Below are 14,154 nucleotides of genomic sequence, written 5' to 3'. Positions count from 1 at the left end.
GGAGGTAGGGGGAACACCGCGTATTCCTCCCCTACTCCATGTGGCTCCCCTCTCACTGGACACAGTCCTCCCTGAGTCCTCCCCACGGGATGCAGCCGTTCCCAGGCTGCTCCGGTGTGGGTCACCCCCACGTGCTGAAATCCTCCCAGTGCCGAACCACAACAGCGGGGGCTGCTTCTCCCCTGAGAGTCCTAGCCTATTTTAAGCACAGATGCCTGATTAGGTGTGGGCTTCTCCACAGACTTCAGGTCAGCCTCTGCTCCACCACAGACCTCCATGGGTGGCAGGGTGGGCAGTGCTGCTGTCTCACCATGGGATACAGGGGGCTCTGCTCTGGTGCACTTCTCCGCTTCTTCCTCCTTCCTTCCACTGACCTCGGTGTTCACATCGGTGTCCTCATAACTCCTTCTCACAAGTCCCCACCCCTTCTCAGGTTCCCTTTCTTAAATATGTTACCGCAGAGGCGCAGCCACCATCACTAATTGACTCAGCCTTGGCTAGAGGTGGGTCCGACTTGGAGCCGGGGGAACTTCAAGAAGCTTCTCGCAGGGGCCACTGCAGTAGCTCCCTCACCCACTACCCAAATTCTGCCACAGAAACCCAGCACAGTGATATATAGCAATCTGTCCCCTTTCGCAGGTTTTTGGGGTTGCTCCAGTCATTGTTTCACGTGCTGCAAGTATCCAAACAAAGATGTGAACCCAATTCCTCAATATTTGTTATTGTATAGTTATAATATACCCCAGAATAAATACCAATTTCTCAAATAGAGTGTGAATTTAGTTGAAGAGGTTTCTGGAACAGACTTGCAGACATAAATTTGTTTGGAGGTCACTGCTGATTCTAGTAGACCTGTGCTGATTCACATGTGCTAAAGATTAAACAATCCTTTGCTTTTCTTTCCCTGAAGGATTTTGAGGAAATATTAAATCTTATATCTAAAGAATGTAAAGCTACAAGAGTTGCAAGAATAAAAAAAATAAAGGTCAAAAAGCATTATAAATATATACTAATATAGGTTTATGCACACATGTGTAATATTGTATCTAATAAATTACTATAGATAATATTAAATCAGCTATTTATTGATTGCTTTGGGATTTACAGGACATGATTTTTTTTTTCTTGCCTGTTAGCTTTTGAGACTCAGTTATTGTTTAAGCTCCCATGAGAAGGAATATGTGATATTGTGCCAAAGACCTTAATTCTGTGAGATGTTCTTGTCTCACTGAATAACGTACAGGATTTGGCTTTTTGAAAATATATTCTCCTACTAGCATACATTTCAACCAGAGAGGGATGTTGTCTAGGCTTTATATCACTACAAACAGCATAGCAGATGTGCTCTTGCTATATTAATATCCTTTAAATGGTGCAAACTATCTCAACATCATGGAAACACTGCATGTAATTTATTTCTAGACAAGGCAGCTAATCTTTCTTCTGCCAATGAAAATGTATGAATAGGATGAACTAGAATTTTCTTTTATGCTGAGTATTTGTTTTTGTATATCAGGAGTTGCTGAACAAGGACTATTCTTTGAATATTTATTAATTTGCACTGCTTTGATAAAAAAACAGTGAGAAAACAAATATTTGCTTGCTTCAGGTTGTGTGCAACTTGTTTTCTTTAGCATTATACAAGTTTTCATAAAACATTTCTAAAGAAAAATTTCTGTCTTTTGATTATTAGTTTGGTTTACAATACTTTTACACATGTTACACTACTTACACAAATCTCTCACTAGCTGTGATGCTGGCAATTGCTAGCATCATGAGTACTCATAGACTTCACTGTCTGTGCTGGAGAATGGACTTGGGACAAGCTATGAAGCAGTCCATTGGTTTAATCACATTTGAAACGTTTATTGAATGTGATGTGAAACAATCACATTCACTTGTTGGAAGGAAAAGTTGTTCTGAAGACAACTTTGTGTTGGGACCCAAGACAACAATGGCAAAAAGAATAGCTTTTTCTATTTTCCTTTTTTTTTCTTTTTTTTTTTTTTCCCCCCAGAGCTAACAGAAGAAATTGCAAGTGGTTTTTTTTATTGCCCATAGCAGATTTTATGACAAGAACATAAATTTAAAGTTTTCCTTTTATAGTGCACTTAACAGAAAAATACTGCCACTTTGAAAACTACAGCTGTGTATTATGACAGTAGCCTGCTTAAGCACTGCATAATTTATTCAGAAAGTGTGTGTATTGACTGTAATTCCTCTTGTACTATAAACCTAGAATACATATATGTATGTACACATACATGTATGCATACATACATAACACATTTTATTACATCTCGTACTTACATTTCCATATTTCATATAAAATTTGATTTCATATTCATGTAATGGTAGTCTAATAAATTTTATTTTCTAACTGAAAAGTTTGGCAAGTGTTTTCTAAAAAAATACTTAATCTTCAAGTGTTTATTCTTTAATTTAACCTGTAGTTTTGTGTCCATTTGTGCACATTTCTATATATGGAGGACCAGGGCCAGTATAGCCTTACTGTAGTAGACAATCAGTAGTAGCCTTAATACAACAAATTGTTAGAAAATACTATTAGGAAAAATGCTATTTGAACCTGCTTGGGTGTATTTTGGTCATAATTCTCCAAAACATGACAAACAGTGATTTTGCCAGACGGATAACACATCAAGGAATTTTGGAACATGGTGTGAGTCCAGCTCTTTTGCCCAGTGCTGTTTGTTACTAAGATGCTTAAAGTCTGCAGAATGGCCTACAGCTCTGTTTCCTCCTTCAATGTCACTGAGTTCACTACAATTTAAAAGTTCACTGAAACAGCTTTAATTCATACAATGAGCTCCACCTTTACTAGAAAGGAAAGCAAAGTTTCATAGGACATCCTCTGCCACCAATTTTTTCACTCCTGGTAGACTCTCTTCTCACCTTCCCTGAAGGTTGTAGGAGCAGCTGGAAGAGAAAAGGAGCAGGAGGCAACACATGGTACGCTAAAACACTGCCTGTTAACTTTATTCCAGTAGCTAGTGATTTATTCTGTATGGGGAGAATTCTGTAGTGTTTTACTGACAAAAAGTGACCTCAATGTATTGTAATTTTTGATACATTCATTTTTAAGTGCAGTTTTATATTTCAGGCATTTTACCTCACACATTACATTAACATTTCAAAAATACCATGTTCTGGCTTAAATGTACTGAAATAAGGTGAAGAATTTTCTTTGGCAATATCACGCTGGAATTACTTTGTTAATAAAACAAATGTAAAAAATTACCAATATGATTGATCGTCTGATGATCAATGAAAAACAGATAAACATAAAGACCACGTCAGTTCACCAGTCAACTCTCGGATGAGTAACTAGCTAGGCTGAAATGTCCTATCCAGATCCAGCTTTAAATAATGCTGTTAGCCTTCTTTAAGTATTTTATTACTGTAGCATCACCAGGTCCTATGGTATTACTACTTGATGTTTGTCTTTTTCCCAAGGATGTTAGCAGGGTAATTGTTTTGGATATTAATTGTGATTTTCTGGACGTCGTTGGAGTGCAGAAAGGATACTAGCCCATGTTCAGGGGCCGTATAGGGGTATTGTTGTGAGAACAGCTCCACGTAGCAATGTGTGGTTTGCAGTGTCTTTCTAACGGCATGTGATGTCTTCAGAATATAGAAATGTATTGCTTCCTGTGAGGAAGTGTGTACAGTTCTGATGCATGGAAGTGTCCCCTCACCAACACACTCTGGTAATTTTATTCTGCTGCTTCTATATACTGCTTTCTCTGCTTAGGACACAGAGATTGTCCATAACAGTGGCACTCCTAGCAATGAAAAATCAGGAGTCAGACTTCAGTCAGGGATGGGCTGATTTCAGGGACACCAAATCACAATTTTTCTATAAATAGTAATGTTTCGAAGCATAATGAACTGCATATTTTATGTCCTCAGGAATGTGTTATTGGGATTTGATTACTAGGGTTTCATTGAGATCACTGGTCACAGTCTTCTGGACATTGGTAGTATCTCTGACCCATAATTTTTCAAGTATAAAACAAATGGAAGGCAAAATACAGCATTTTTGCAACATGGTATTGTATCTGATTATGAAATGGCTTGAGATTTTTTTTTTATCTGTTCAGATTTACTGGTATTTAACGTACCAAAATCTATCTAGTTCAGCTTTAGTTTTATCTTCTCCCATGCCTTTTTACTTCTGAAAATTTTGGGTGCGCTTCTGTGCAACTGAAGGCATTAATGTCACCTGCAAAATATGTTGTACTTAAAACAAGAGCTACAAAGATGCTAATTCCACTGGGGTTAGTAGAAGTCTTGCCATGAACTACATTGAGATTGGGATTTCATTTACTGCATTGCTTACCACATAATGCATAACTAATCATTATGTGCTGGGGAGATGTCACAAATCCAAAGTTACTTAAGTATATTTTTGATTTTTAAATAACACTTGTTTTTTGGCAATCACTTTTACTTTGATATCTGTTCTTAAAACTACCTCTTGTGGGTAGAAAAGTAATACTTCTCATTTCAATGACATTTTGATAATAGTATAATTTTCTGCCAGTAATTCCGTATTTTTGCAAATATGAAATTATGTACTCAACATTCCTTCTTTCCTTTCTGTGTCTGGAGGCTGTCTATGTGGCTTCCAATTGGGCCATATTGAATATGGGATACAACCTTGTGCATATATAAAACATGTGTATTGAGTTTCTGCCTAATATTCCAGTTTACTGTAGCTATGGCTTCTCTACCACTCTCAAGGAAAAAAAAATTACGAGTATGAAACCATAAGGCAGGGGCCAATGGATTTGAAAGATTTTGCATCTGGATCAGCAGCATACACTGTACTTCAGGCAACAACCTAAAAGTGAAAGCAGAATTGCAGTTGATTAAAGAGTAATCAGTGGATTGCCCAGAAAATGCAGCCCCTCTTCAGTGCCTCTTAAAGGATTCATTATTCAGTCTCAGATGCAGTGTGTTTTGACTTATTGGCGGCAGCAAAATAAAATAGGGAAATACCATATTTTGGTTTCTATCAGTGTGCTCAGCTTTGATTACCTTGGAAGATAGGCTCTTAGTCTAAGATGTTTACAGTTTAAGATCAGATTTTGGCACCTTTGCTCATACTGAATAGCATTAGTCAGGGCTGAACTGCTGCTCATTCAGGTCAGATAGATCAGAATTAGTCATCAATTGAGATGGTGGTATTTATGTAGAGCAATGACGGCACTTCAAACATCTTTCCATGAGGTCATGATGCACGTGTTTTTCTGCTGCTTTTATCTGTTTATCTGTACCTCTCTTTTATGAGTACCAAAAAAAAAAGCCTTTGGTTAAAAAAAAAAAAAAGTGCTTTAAGAAGGAAATTGAATGAATGAATCTGTCTGGCACATGAAGGGGCAGGAGGGATTTTGTGCAGAAAGGATAGCATGGAAGAAAGCCCTGTATTCCAAAAACTGTCCTAAGAAAGAAACCTGAAAGGTTGGCAGGTTTTCAGTGGACTGCCAATAGATGAGCAATGATTAGTTTGCCTTTTTAAAATGTTGTCTCCTGCCAACCCCAAATCCCCTTCTCCCATTTCCAGTGCAGTATTCAGCCTGCAGGATAAGTGGATGATGAGGTACACAGTTGTGGTGTGGAAGGGATTCAAACAATGTGAATAAGATTTTGATCTTATGGGACTTCTGTGATACAGAGAGTGAAGACAAACTGGTCTTCATTTGAAGAAAAGGCTTTCTTCTCTTCTGTGCTGTGTGGCTATGGCTGAGGAGAGAGGAGGGGAGTTGTCTTCCTGCTTATATCAAATTGCCAGGTCTTTAATTCTGACCAGATGCACTATGCAATTATGGCAGCTGATGGATAGTTACAAATGAATTAGTCTTTGGCAAACTGAACTTTATTTCAAGTAAGATCAGCATTACAGAAGATACAGGAAAGCAAATTTTGTGATGGGATCAGTGCAATTTTTGAATGCTCAGATTTCTTGGCAGAAAAAAAGGGCGCATTAGTGCAAAGAGGCAAAGTATCCTGATTTCTAAGCATACCTCTGGAACAGATGCCTTGCTGCTCTTCCCACAGAGCAAGGAGGGCTGAATACCAATGGGCAGTCTGAACCTTGCCTCTCTTTGCTGAACTTTCCTTTTTGCTGTGGTTCATATTGGGGTTATAGGTAGCATTCCTGTCACTGCCACCGCGCTCCTCTCACTAATTGTCGTGAAGTACAGAAGGTTCAAGCACGCTTGGTTCCCAAGGCTGCTAATGAGTCCTGAGCTCTCCTCACCCTTAATGAACCAAGGCTTGTTTGTGGGGGATTCTTGTCTGTCCCTCCTTTTCCCTGGTCAGGGGAGGAGGCAAGAGTTCACACAGCCAAACAATGACTTTACAGTGTAAAGATGATGCAGCTGTGCCATCTGAAGCTGTTCTCAGTTATGAGCAACAAAGCTTAAATAGATTGTACTGTGGAGAGGTACAGCTCTGTGAGTGTGAAGCATAGCTTTTGCTTCTGCTCCACTGACCTGTCTGCTCGCGGCAGTGACGGGCCCCTGACGGGAGCTCAGGCAGGGAGAGCTGCGTAGGGCGACTCTTTCAAAACCACTCTCTGTAACGCTGAACGCAGGGAAGGAAGCAAAATGAAGTTTCAGTTGATCTCTGATGGGGGTGTACTGTTGTGTTCTCCAGAAAATCCCGTGCCCTCCCTTTAAAAGTCATTGATTCCTAATCCACTTCAGGTGATTAGTAAGGCCTCTAAAGCAAGTGGTAGTTCATAAGTTTTAGCAACAGAGAGTACTCACACAAAAGTGGATGCACACACACACACACACACACAAACTCCTCCCAGGCAAATCACACCTTTCACTATCTCACTACATTTTACTGTCTTACTCTGTAGAGGCTCTTCTTGTACCAGAGGTTAGGATCATCAGAAAATTGGGATAAAGTGCTATTTATGACTTACTTCATCCACCTTCCATTAGGCATTTCAGTGGAGATCCTTTAGCTATATTTATCTTACTACAAACTTGTATGTGAAATATTTTTGGGCTTACATGTACAGGTACATATGCACAAAAGTACAGCTACCTCTAAATGCAGTTGCATATGTTCCTGAAATACATTGGCGGAATATATTAGCATATGATACATATATATTATACATATATATTATATGTAAAATGTGACATGCTTTCCTAGAAACATTTTTCCCTGTATATGTTCATATATATATTTACGCAAGTAAACACAGACATGCACTAAATGCTGTGCTATTGTTATAAGAGTGAATGAAAAATTAAATCTGATAAAATAATGCTGTTAATTGTAATAACAATTGTAAGGTTATCAGTTATAATACTCTGGACTAATCCTTGTGCAATGCTATACAAAGGTGAAGTTTTTAAAAAAGTTTTAGTAATAGATGAGTGAAGCCAAAAGCGGCATCTGCAGAAGAAATCTAATTTTGCTGTAATAGGCTGTTTGACGGTCATCATTTTGGGTTTTAATAATGCACAGAAACATCTGCTGTTTTCCTCGATCGCATGAGAGAGAAAGGGAAAGAGTAAGAAATGAAGAAGAAGCTTTTATTTTCCATTCTTCAGTGGACAGAGAGAGGGGAAAATAAATAAAAAAGTCCAGTTTTAAATACCTTGATGCGTGCATGTGCAGGTTCAAAACTTTAGATTGCTCTCCCAGCCAGTGCGGTGGGTTGATAGCCCCGGGAGCCGTGGCGAAAGTTGACAACCCCCCACGGCTGACCCCTCGTTCCCTCTCGCCTAATCGAATTTTACGTGTGTTTCCAGATAGCTGATCAGCTTCCCTGGATTTCGCTGACGCCACAGGAAAGCTTTGCCTGAAGATGGAAACACTGGAGTCGGAACTGACCTGCCCTATCTGTCTGGAGCTGTTTGAAGACCCGCTGCTGCTGCCTTGCGCTCACAGCCTCTGCTTCAACTGCGCGCACCGCATCCTGGTCTCCCACTGCGCCACCAACGAGCCGGTGGAGTCTATCACCGCCTTCCAGTGCCCGACCTGCCGCTATGTCATCACCCTCAGCCAGCGCGGTCTAGACGGGCTCAAGCGCAACGTCACTCTGCAGAACATCATCGACAGGTTTCAGAAAGCCTCGGTCAGCGGGCCCAATTCCCCCAGCGAGACCCGCCGGGAGCGGGCGTTCGATAGCAACAGCATGTCGTCCTGCGAGAAGGTCCTCTGCCAGTTCTGCGACCAGGACCCTGCCCAGGAGGCGGTGAAAACCTGCGTTACCTGCGAGGTGTCCTACTGCGAGGAGTGCCTGAAAGCCACTCACCCCAACAAGAAGCCGTTCACTGGCCACCGTCTCATTGAGCCCATCCCGGACTCCCACATCAGGGGATTAATGTGCTTGGAGCACGAGGACGAGAAAGTTAACATGTACTGTGTGACCGACGACCAGTTAATCTGTGCCTTGTGTAAACTGGTTGGGCGACACCGTGACCATCAGGTGGCAGCTTTAAGTGAGCGCTACGACAAGCTAAAGGTTAGTGCTACCTATCGGCCTTTCTAGCCGAGCAGCACGTGGTTGGGAAGGAAAGTGCCCTTCGGTTGCATGCTAAATTCCTCATTCGGGCAGGGGTTGGGAAAGGTAGGTGCGTGGTCAGTAATCGGATGAGATGCACACAAACATCTGTATGTGCATTTGCTCATCACCATTTAAAAGGTGTTGGATTTTGTTTAAGGAAAGATACCTCAGTTGTGCTTTGTTTTCTCTATAGCTGTCACAAGGTATATGCAGCATGTACTACTGTTTAGGTGAATTTTCATATCTACCTACAGCTTTATTCATAGCAGCTGGGAAGGTTTAGTACTGACTGAACAGACACAGACACTGATTGAAAAGTCAGGCATTCTTTGCTTACTCTCTGCTGTTGATGATTTTTCATTTGGTTGCTTTCATTGTGAAAAGTCCTTTGCATCATCGCTGACAGGCAATGCATTTATCCGTGCTGATTTCAGGGATGCCAGCTGTCCGTCCAGCCAAGGAAACCAAATGCCATCTCCGCTCTTCCCGCGCTGCCTCTCACCCGGGCTCACGGGCAAGCGCAGTCCTGGAAACAAACCCACAATTGTTTCCGAGCTTCTTGTGGCATTGCCACAGTTCGGTGAGCCCGCGGCACCTCTGCTGCCAGGTGGCGGTAGCCGGGCGGCTCTGGCAGCCCCTGGCCCCGCAGTGGGTGCCCTGGGTGGGGTGGCAGCGGGTGGCCGGGTCGCAGGGTGCTGTGGCAGCTCCCCAGGCTGCTGGCGGAGGCACGGCGCCCGCCGAACAGCGAGGCCACGGCGAGTGGCCTCCCACCCACCCGCGTGTCCGTTCCTCTCGTGCCAATTTAGGTGCTGCTGCAGAGCGAAGACAGGAATTAGGCGCCCCACACTTTCCTCCATCCACTCCCTCTGGGCGCTCTGCGTGTGCCTGGGCATGGCTGGGGGGGGGGCGGAATTTTTTTTAAAGATGGACTGCAGTTGAGAAACCATAAGTGCAGAGGGCAAAGCTTATCTGTCAGCCTTCTCACTCGGAATTTCAGAGGTGGAAAAAGAAACTGAATTAATAGGTTTAACTAACTAGAAGGGTTCTCTTACATACCTACAGACGAAAATATGTGGCTGCACGCATGTCTGTGATAACTTCATGTGAGTGCAGGTGAAACCTGCATACACATGCAGTGTGGGTTCTGTGCCTCTATGCATGTGCAAACATGCAGATCAGATTCTATGATTAACATAATGAAAGACACTTCTTTACCCAGACCTCATAGCTTCCTTTCCTTTTATTCCTTTTATCTCTTTAAACCTTTTTTATTTACTAAGGAGGAGTTGTTATTTTTGCTATCTTTTTTTTTTTTTTTCCTAAACTTATTTGTTATTTTAACAGGCGAGAGTCTAGCCATTGATAAAATGGGACATGGACTATAAAGGCGAATAGAAGGTGCCTGGACTGACAGTACTTTTCAATAATCCCATGTGTTTATATCCTTAACAGGTGCTACTATTTAGTAAGCTAACAGTGACTGAACAATTGTATTGTTTATCAACTTTAGATGAGTAGGAATGCACTACTTAACATGAAATACCCTCAGAATTAAATACTGGATAAGTATATTTTTGAGGATGTAAATAAACATTAAACATTACTTTGTGTTGGTGTACTTAGATATGGCAAGTCTTGAAAAAAAGACTTTAAAAGACATGTATCTTCTCCTGAGATCTTGGACTTGGTATTGTAGATAGGGAAAAAAATGTAGGATTTTTTTTGCATGATCTGTGGCTTTTCTGTGCCAAGATGCATAAGCAAATTCTGAATGGCTATCTGACAGGCAAGAAACATTGATGTTAGATGTTAACTTGGCAGAAGCCTAATAAAGTACTTTACGCCAGCCATCTTGAAGAGTAATTAAAGTACTAATTTAATGATTAGCATTGGCCTGGGTCCAATAAATCTTTTCTTACAATGACAACTCCTATCATTGCTTATAATATCTATACACTTCTTTTTTGAGATGTGGACTTTCTTTGTACCCAAACTATCTAAAAGTAGTTTGCACAGATAATTATTAACCTGAAGGAAATCCAGTTCCTATCCCCTTTGTCATGAGGTAGCCTATTTCACTTTGTTAATGCCAGTTATGACAGTGGTTATGAGACATTTACGCTCTGAACCCAGGAACAGTAGGCTAGGTGGTTTCCATTCAGATCCAGTATCCATTCTCTGTTCGTGAGAAAGTAACCTTGAAAACGGTGTCTTTCCTTTCCTCATTGCCTCTTCTAGCTCAGAAATTTGTGTTGTCTTATATATTAAACTCAGAATGAGATTTGCAGTTTTGTAGATTGGCACTTATCTCTCAGGACTAAAGGAATGATACCTGTTCAAACCAGCGTATTGTCACCGAGAGGCCCATGATTTCAGGTCCATTTTCACCTTCAGGTCTCCCCCTTCATAAGTGATGATTCAGTCTCTTGAGTCACTGGTCGTGCTAACTTAAATCCTAGGTATGATCTTGCAGATGGTCTTTGTTAACTTACAGATAATGTGCATGTGCCATTATCAAATTCAACATTCAAGTGGATCAGAAAATCCCCACCTGAAAAAATGGGTTGTTGCTTGCTATATTGCTGCTGTGGGTTTTTAAAATACATGGGGTTTGATAGATAGGCTATGCAAATCTTAAAAAAACATACTGAAAGAATGAGCATGCAGTGTCCAATAGTATAGTGCATTCATTCAAAAATGAGTGATTAATTGTATCTTTAAAAAAGAAAAGAAAACCCACTTCAACTGACACTTTCTTTCTTGTGGTTTTCTTTTTACATCGACACATTGTTGATGCTAACAACAGCAACTGGTGTTGTTCTGGGTGTCAAGCTATGCTAATCACTTGCATTCTCTTCCAGCAGTGTTACTAATTATTTAAACAATATCTCACCCTTCATTAAGCATAGGACAAAAGATGCCATTACAATCTAGCTCCTTTTGTGGCAAAAACTAAACCCCTTAATTAGGAGTTCTGTACACTTGTGCAACAGAGGCGTCTATGCTGAAGCATGTTTAGCAGTCAATGTAAAAGCAATTGTGGACATCTGAAAATGAGAAAGTGTTTTCCTTTGGCAACTACAGCTCCAACCCTGAGAGGTGCTTTTCTTTCTCAACTTGTACTGGGGTGGAGGGGGTGGAGGGCACTTGTGTTCTTCCAGGACCAGTCCTTTCTTGCTTAGTTACGTGATCACATGATATACCATCATGCTTATAGTTGTTTTAGTGTTTATAGATGTGGTGTTGGGGGGTTTTTAAGTAGATCATAGACAGATGCATATTACAGATCGAAAAATTATAAACCGTGACCAAAACAGAGAAGGGGACTTATCCTGCTGATATGCTGAATTTACAAAGTCATGCTCAAAATCGTGGTAGAAATTAGAAATCATTTTTAGCTACATAAACAATGAGACCTTTAAAAATAGAAGGTTCAAATGCTTATGCTTAGCCCACCATATTACCTTAAAGAAAATATTTATGGCTAATTACTTTTGATACTGATTCTTTGCTTTTTGCCTTGTGGCAATGGAAAGGAAAAGCCAATTGAAAACTACATTCATTTTTTCAGAGAAAAATCATAAAATTACAGTTGTTCTATAGATGTGTTTATAGTCAAGAACGTGATAAGAAAAATTAAAATATAAGATTTATTTTGAACAAGAGAGAATATTTGGGGGAGAAGTTACAAGGTGTGGATGGAAAAATATCACTTATTTAATATTAGCAGAGACATGAAGAGGTATAACAAAAGAGGAAGCTAGATGGTAAACCATATTTTTAAATGGTGTAAAGCCAGCATAACTCCATTGAAACCAAGGATTTTACTCACCTTAATATTTACTGAAAATCTGGCCACTGACGCATATATTCTTGCCAGAACATAATTTTAGCACAATTTTTGTAGTGCTTAGTCAAGAAAGATCTTTTGTTGAATCAAACTGCTGTACGTTAGCTGTGGTTCTCCATGTTTTTGTTTGAAACTTATTAGTTCTGACGTGTACTGGGCATGTTTACAAAGGCTGGGCAGTCCTCTGAATGGCACTCAGCAATTCCAGGAACAAAAGGGAGCTTCTTGTTTGTGTGGTTTTCACCTAGTTTTAGTGGCAGAATGCATACACATCTATCTTTCCTACACTGTTGATTCAGGATGCAAAGATTCGATTTTTTGTGGTGTGTCAATTCAATTACTCAAAAATATTTTTTTTGATGGGAGGCAGGTATAAACTGTTTCCACATAAGGAGAATTGCATTCAACTCTTCTAAGCCTACTTTGACTGTGTAAAGGTAGGAGACTCTGTCAAGTCCACAGCGTCTAAAAATAGAGTGCAAAAATATGTCTGCTTCCCTGATATGCATAGTATGAATTTTAAAACTTTTCATATTTAAATATCTTTGAAGGGATGCTGACAAAAATATGTGTTGAAGCTTTCCAAATATTTTTATTTGGCATTATTTTGTAGTTGCAGCTTGATCATTAATTGGTGTACCGTGATACCATAAGAACCCAGCACTTACAAATCTATATTCATACAAACAGTGGGGTTGACAATCCAGGAACACTGGCTTCTGGACTTACATATAGATATACTATGCACACACATGTAAATATGTGTCTATATAAATTTTATACATTTTGTGCATATATTTATAGTGCTTGTGTAAGTATATAAAAGCAATACTACATATATTTTTATGTATGTGTATGTAGACTTGTTTGTCTAGTGTATAAATGCATTGTAATTTCTAGTAATGTCTTAGTTAATACCTAGAATCTTGAATTTGAATACATACACACATCCCTACATTTTAAGTAAGTATATACAGATTCATATATGTGTAGGTCAGTAAGAATATATTTGGTCACATATATATATAAACAACACATTAATTGTTTTATTTGGTATTCATTTTTAATATTCCATGCATATGTCTTTTTTTAGTAGCTGAATGTTTTCACATCTAAATTTGTGGTTTCCCTGTATACCCTTAACTTTACTAACTTCTTATTTAATGGAAGCTATTTAACTAAAAAAAAATCCAGCTGATATGTAAAGACACAGTATGTCAGTGTTATATGTGTTATTAAACATTTAGATAAGGGGCACTTTCCTTTACATTGTACTCAATAGATTCAGAGTAGAAAGTTACTTGCTGTAGTGCCAGTTATAAAGGTTCAACGTATAGTTAAAACACTGTATCCAACCCGACAAAATGTGGAACTCGTGGACTTTCATTCTTAGATTAGATGCATCATGATATTATTATTATTATTAGGTTGTTATTAGACTAGATATTGCTTGACAGATATTTCAGTGTATTATTTTTTATAAAATTAAAATGATGAATGGTCACATCTATTAGTATGGAATATTGTCTGATATTACTTAACACAGAAATAGATGAAAAAATATAACAAACTGCCTATGCTTCAGTATTTGCAAAGATTCAAAAATATTAAGTTGTTTCATGGAAGTGGATTGATGTGGGAATGAACTATTTTATTACAAAGGTTTTCCATTCACACTTTATTACATTAATATATAAATACTAAGGCATGCTTTAGAACATTTTCTCTTTAGTCTAGTGTTATCTCA

General features: G+C 39.4%; 1 protein-coding gene across 3 annotated transcripts in view; it reads left to right on the top strand.

The window, feature by feature from the left end:
- MID1 (midline 1) overlaps window positions 1-14,154 on the top strand; it is a 260,084-nt gene that overhangs the window by 151,232 nt on the left and 94,698 nt on the right. For all 3 annotated transcript variants that reach the window (XM_032986940.2, XM_032986938.2, XM_032986939.2), the window contains exon 2: window positions 7,800-8,515. In XM_032986940.2, coding sequence (XP_032842831.1) covers window positions 7,856-8,515 — 660 coding nt within the window. In that variant the 5' untranslated portion in view covers window positions 7,800-7,855. The remainder of the gene's footprint in view (window positions 1-7,799; window positions 8,516-14,154) is intronic.

The sequence above is a fragment of the Tyto alba genome, unplaced genomic scaffold (genome assembly GCF_018691265.1).
Source record: "Tyto alba isolate M040663 unplaced genomic scaffold, T.alba_DEE_v4.0 Super-Scaffold_14, whole genome shotgun sequence".
NCBI classification, from domain to species: Eukaryota; Metazoa; Chordata; class Aves; order Strigiformes; family Tytonidae; genus Tyto; species Tyto alba.
The sequence above is the reverse complement of the archived record's forward strand: the minus strand, read 5'-3'. Positions and strand labels throughout refer to the sequence as shown.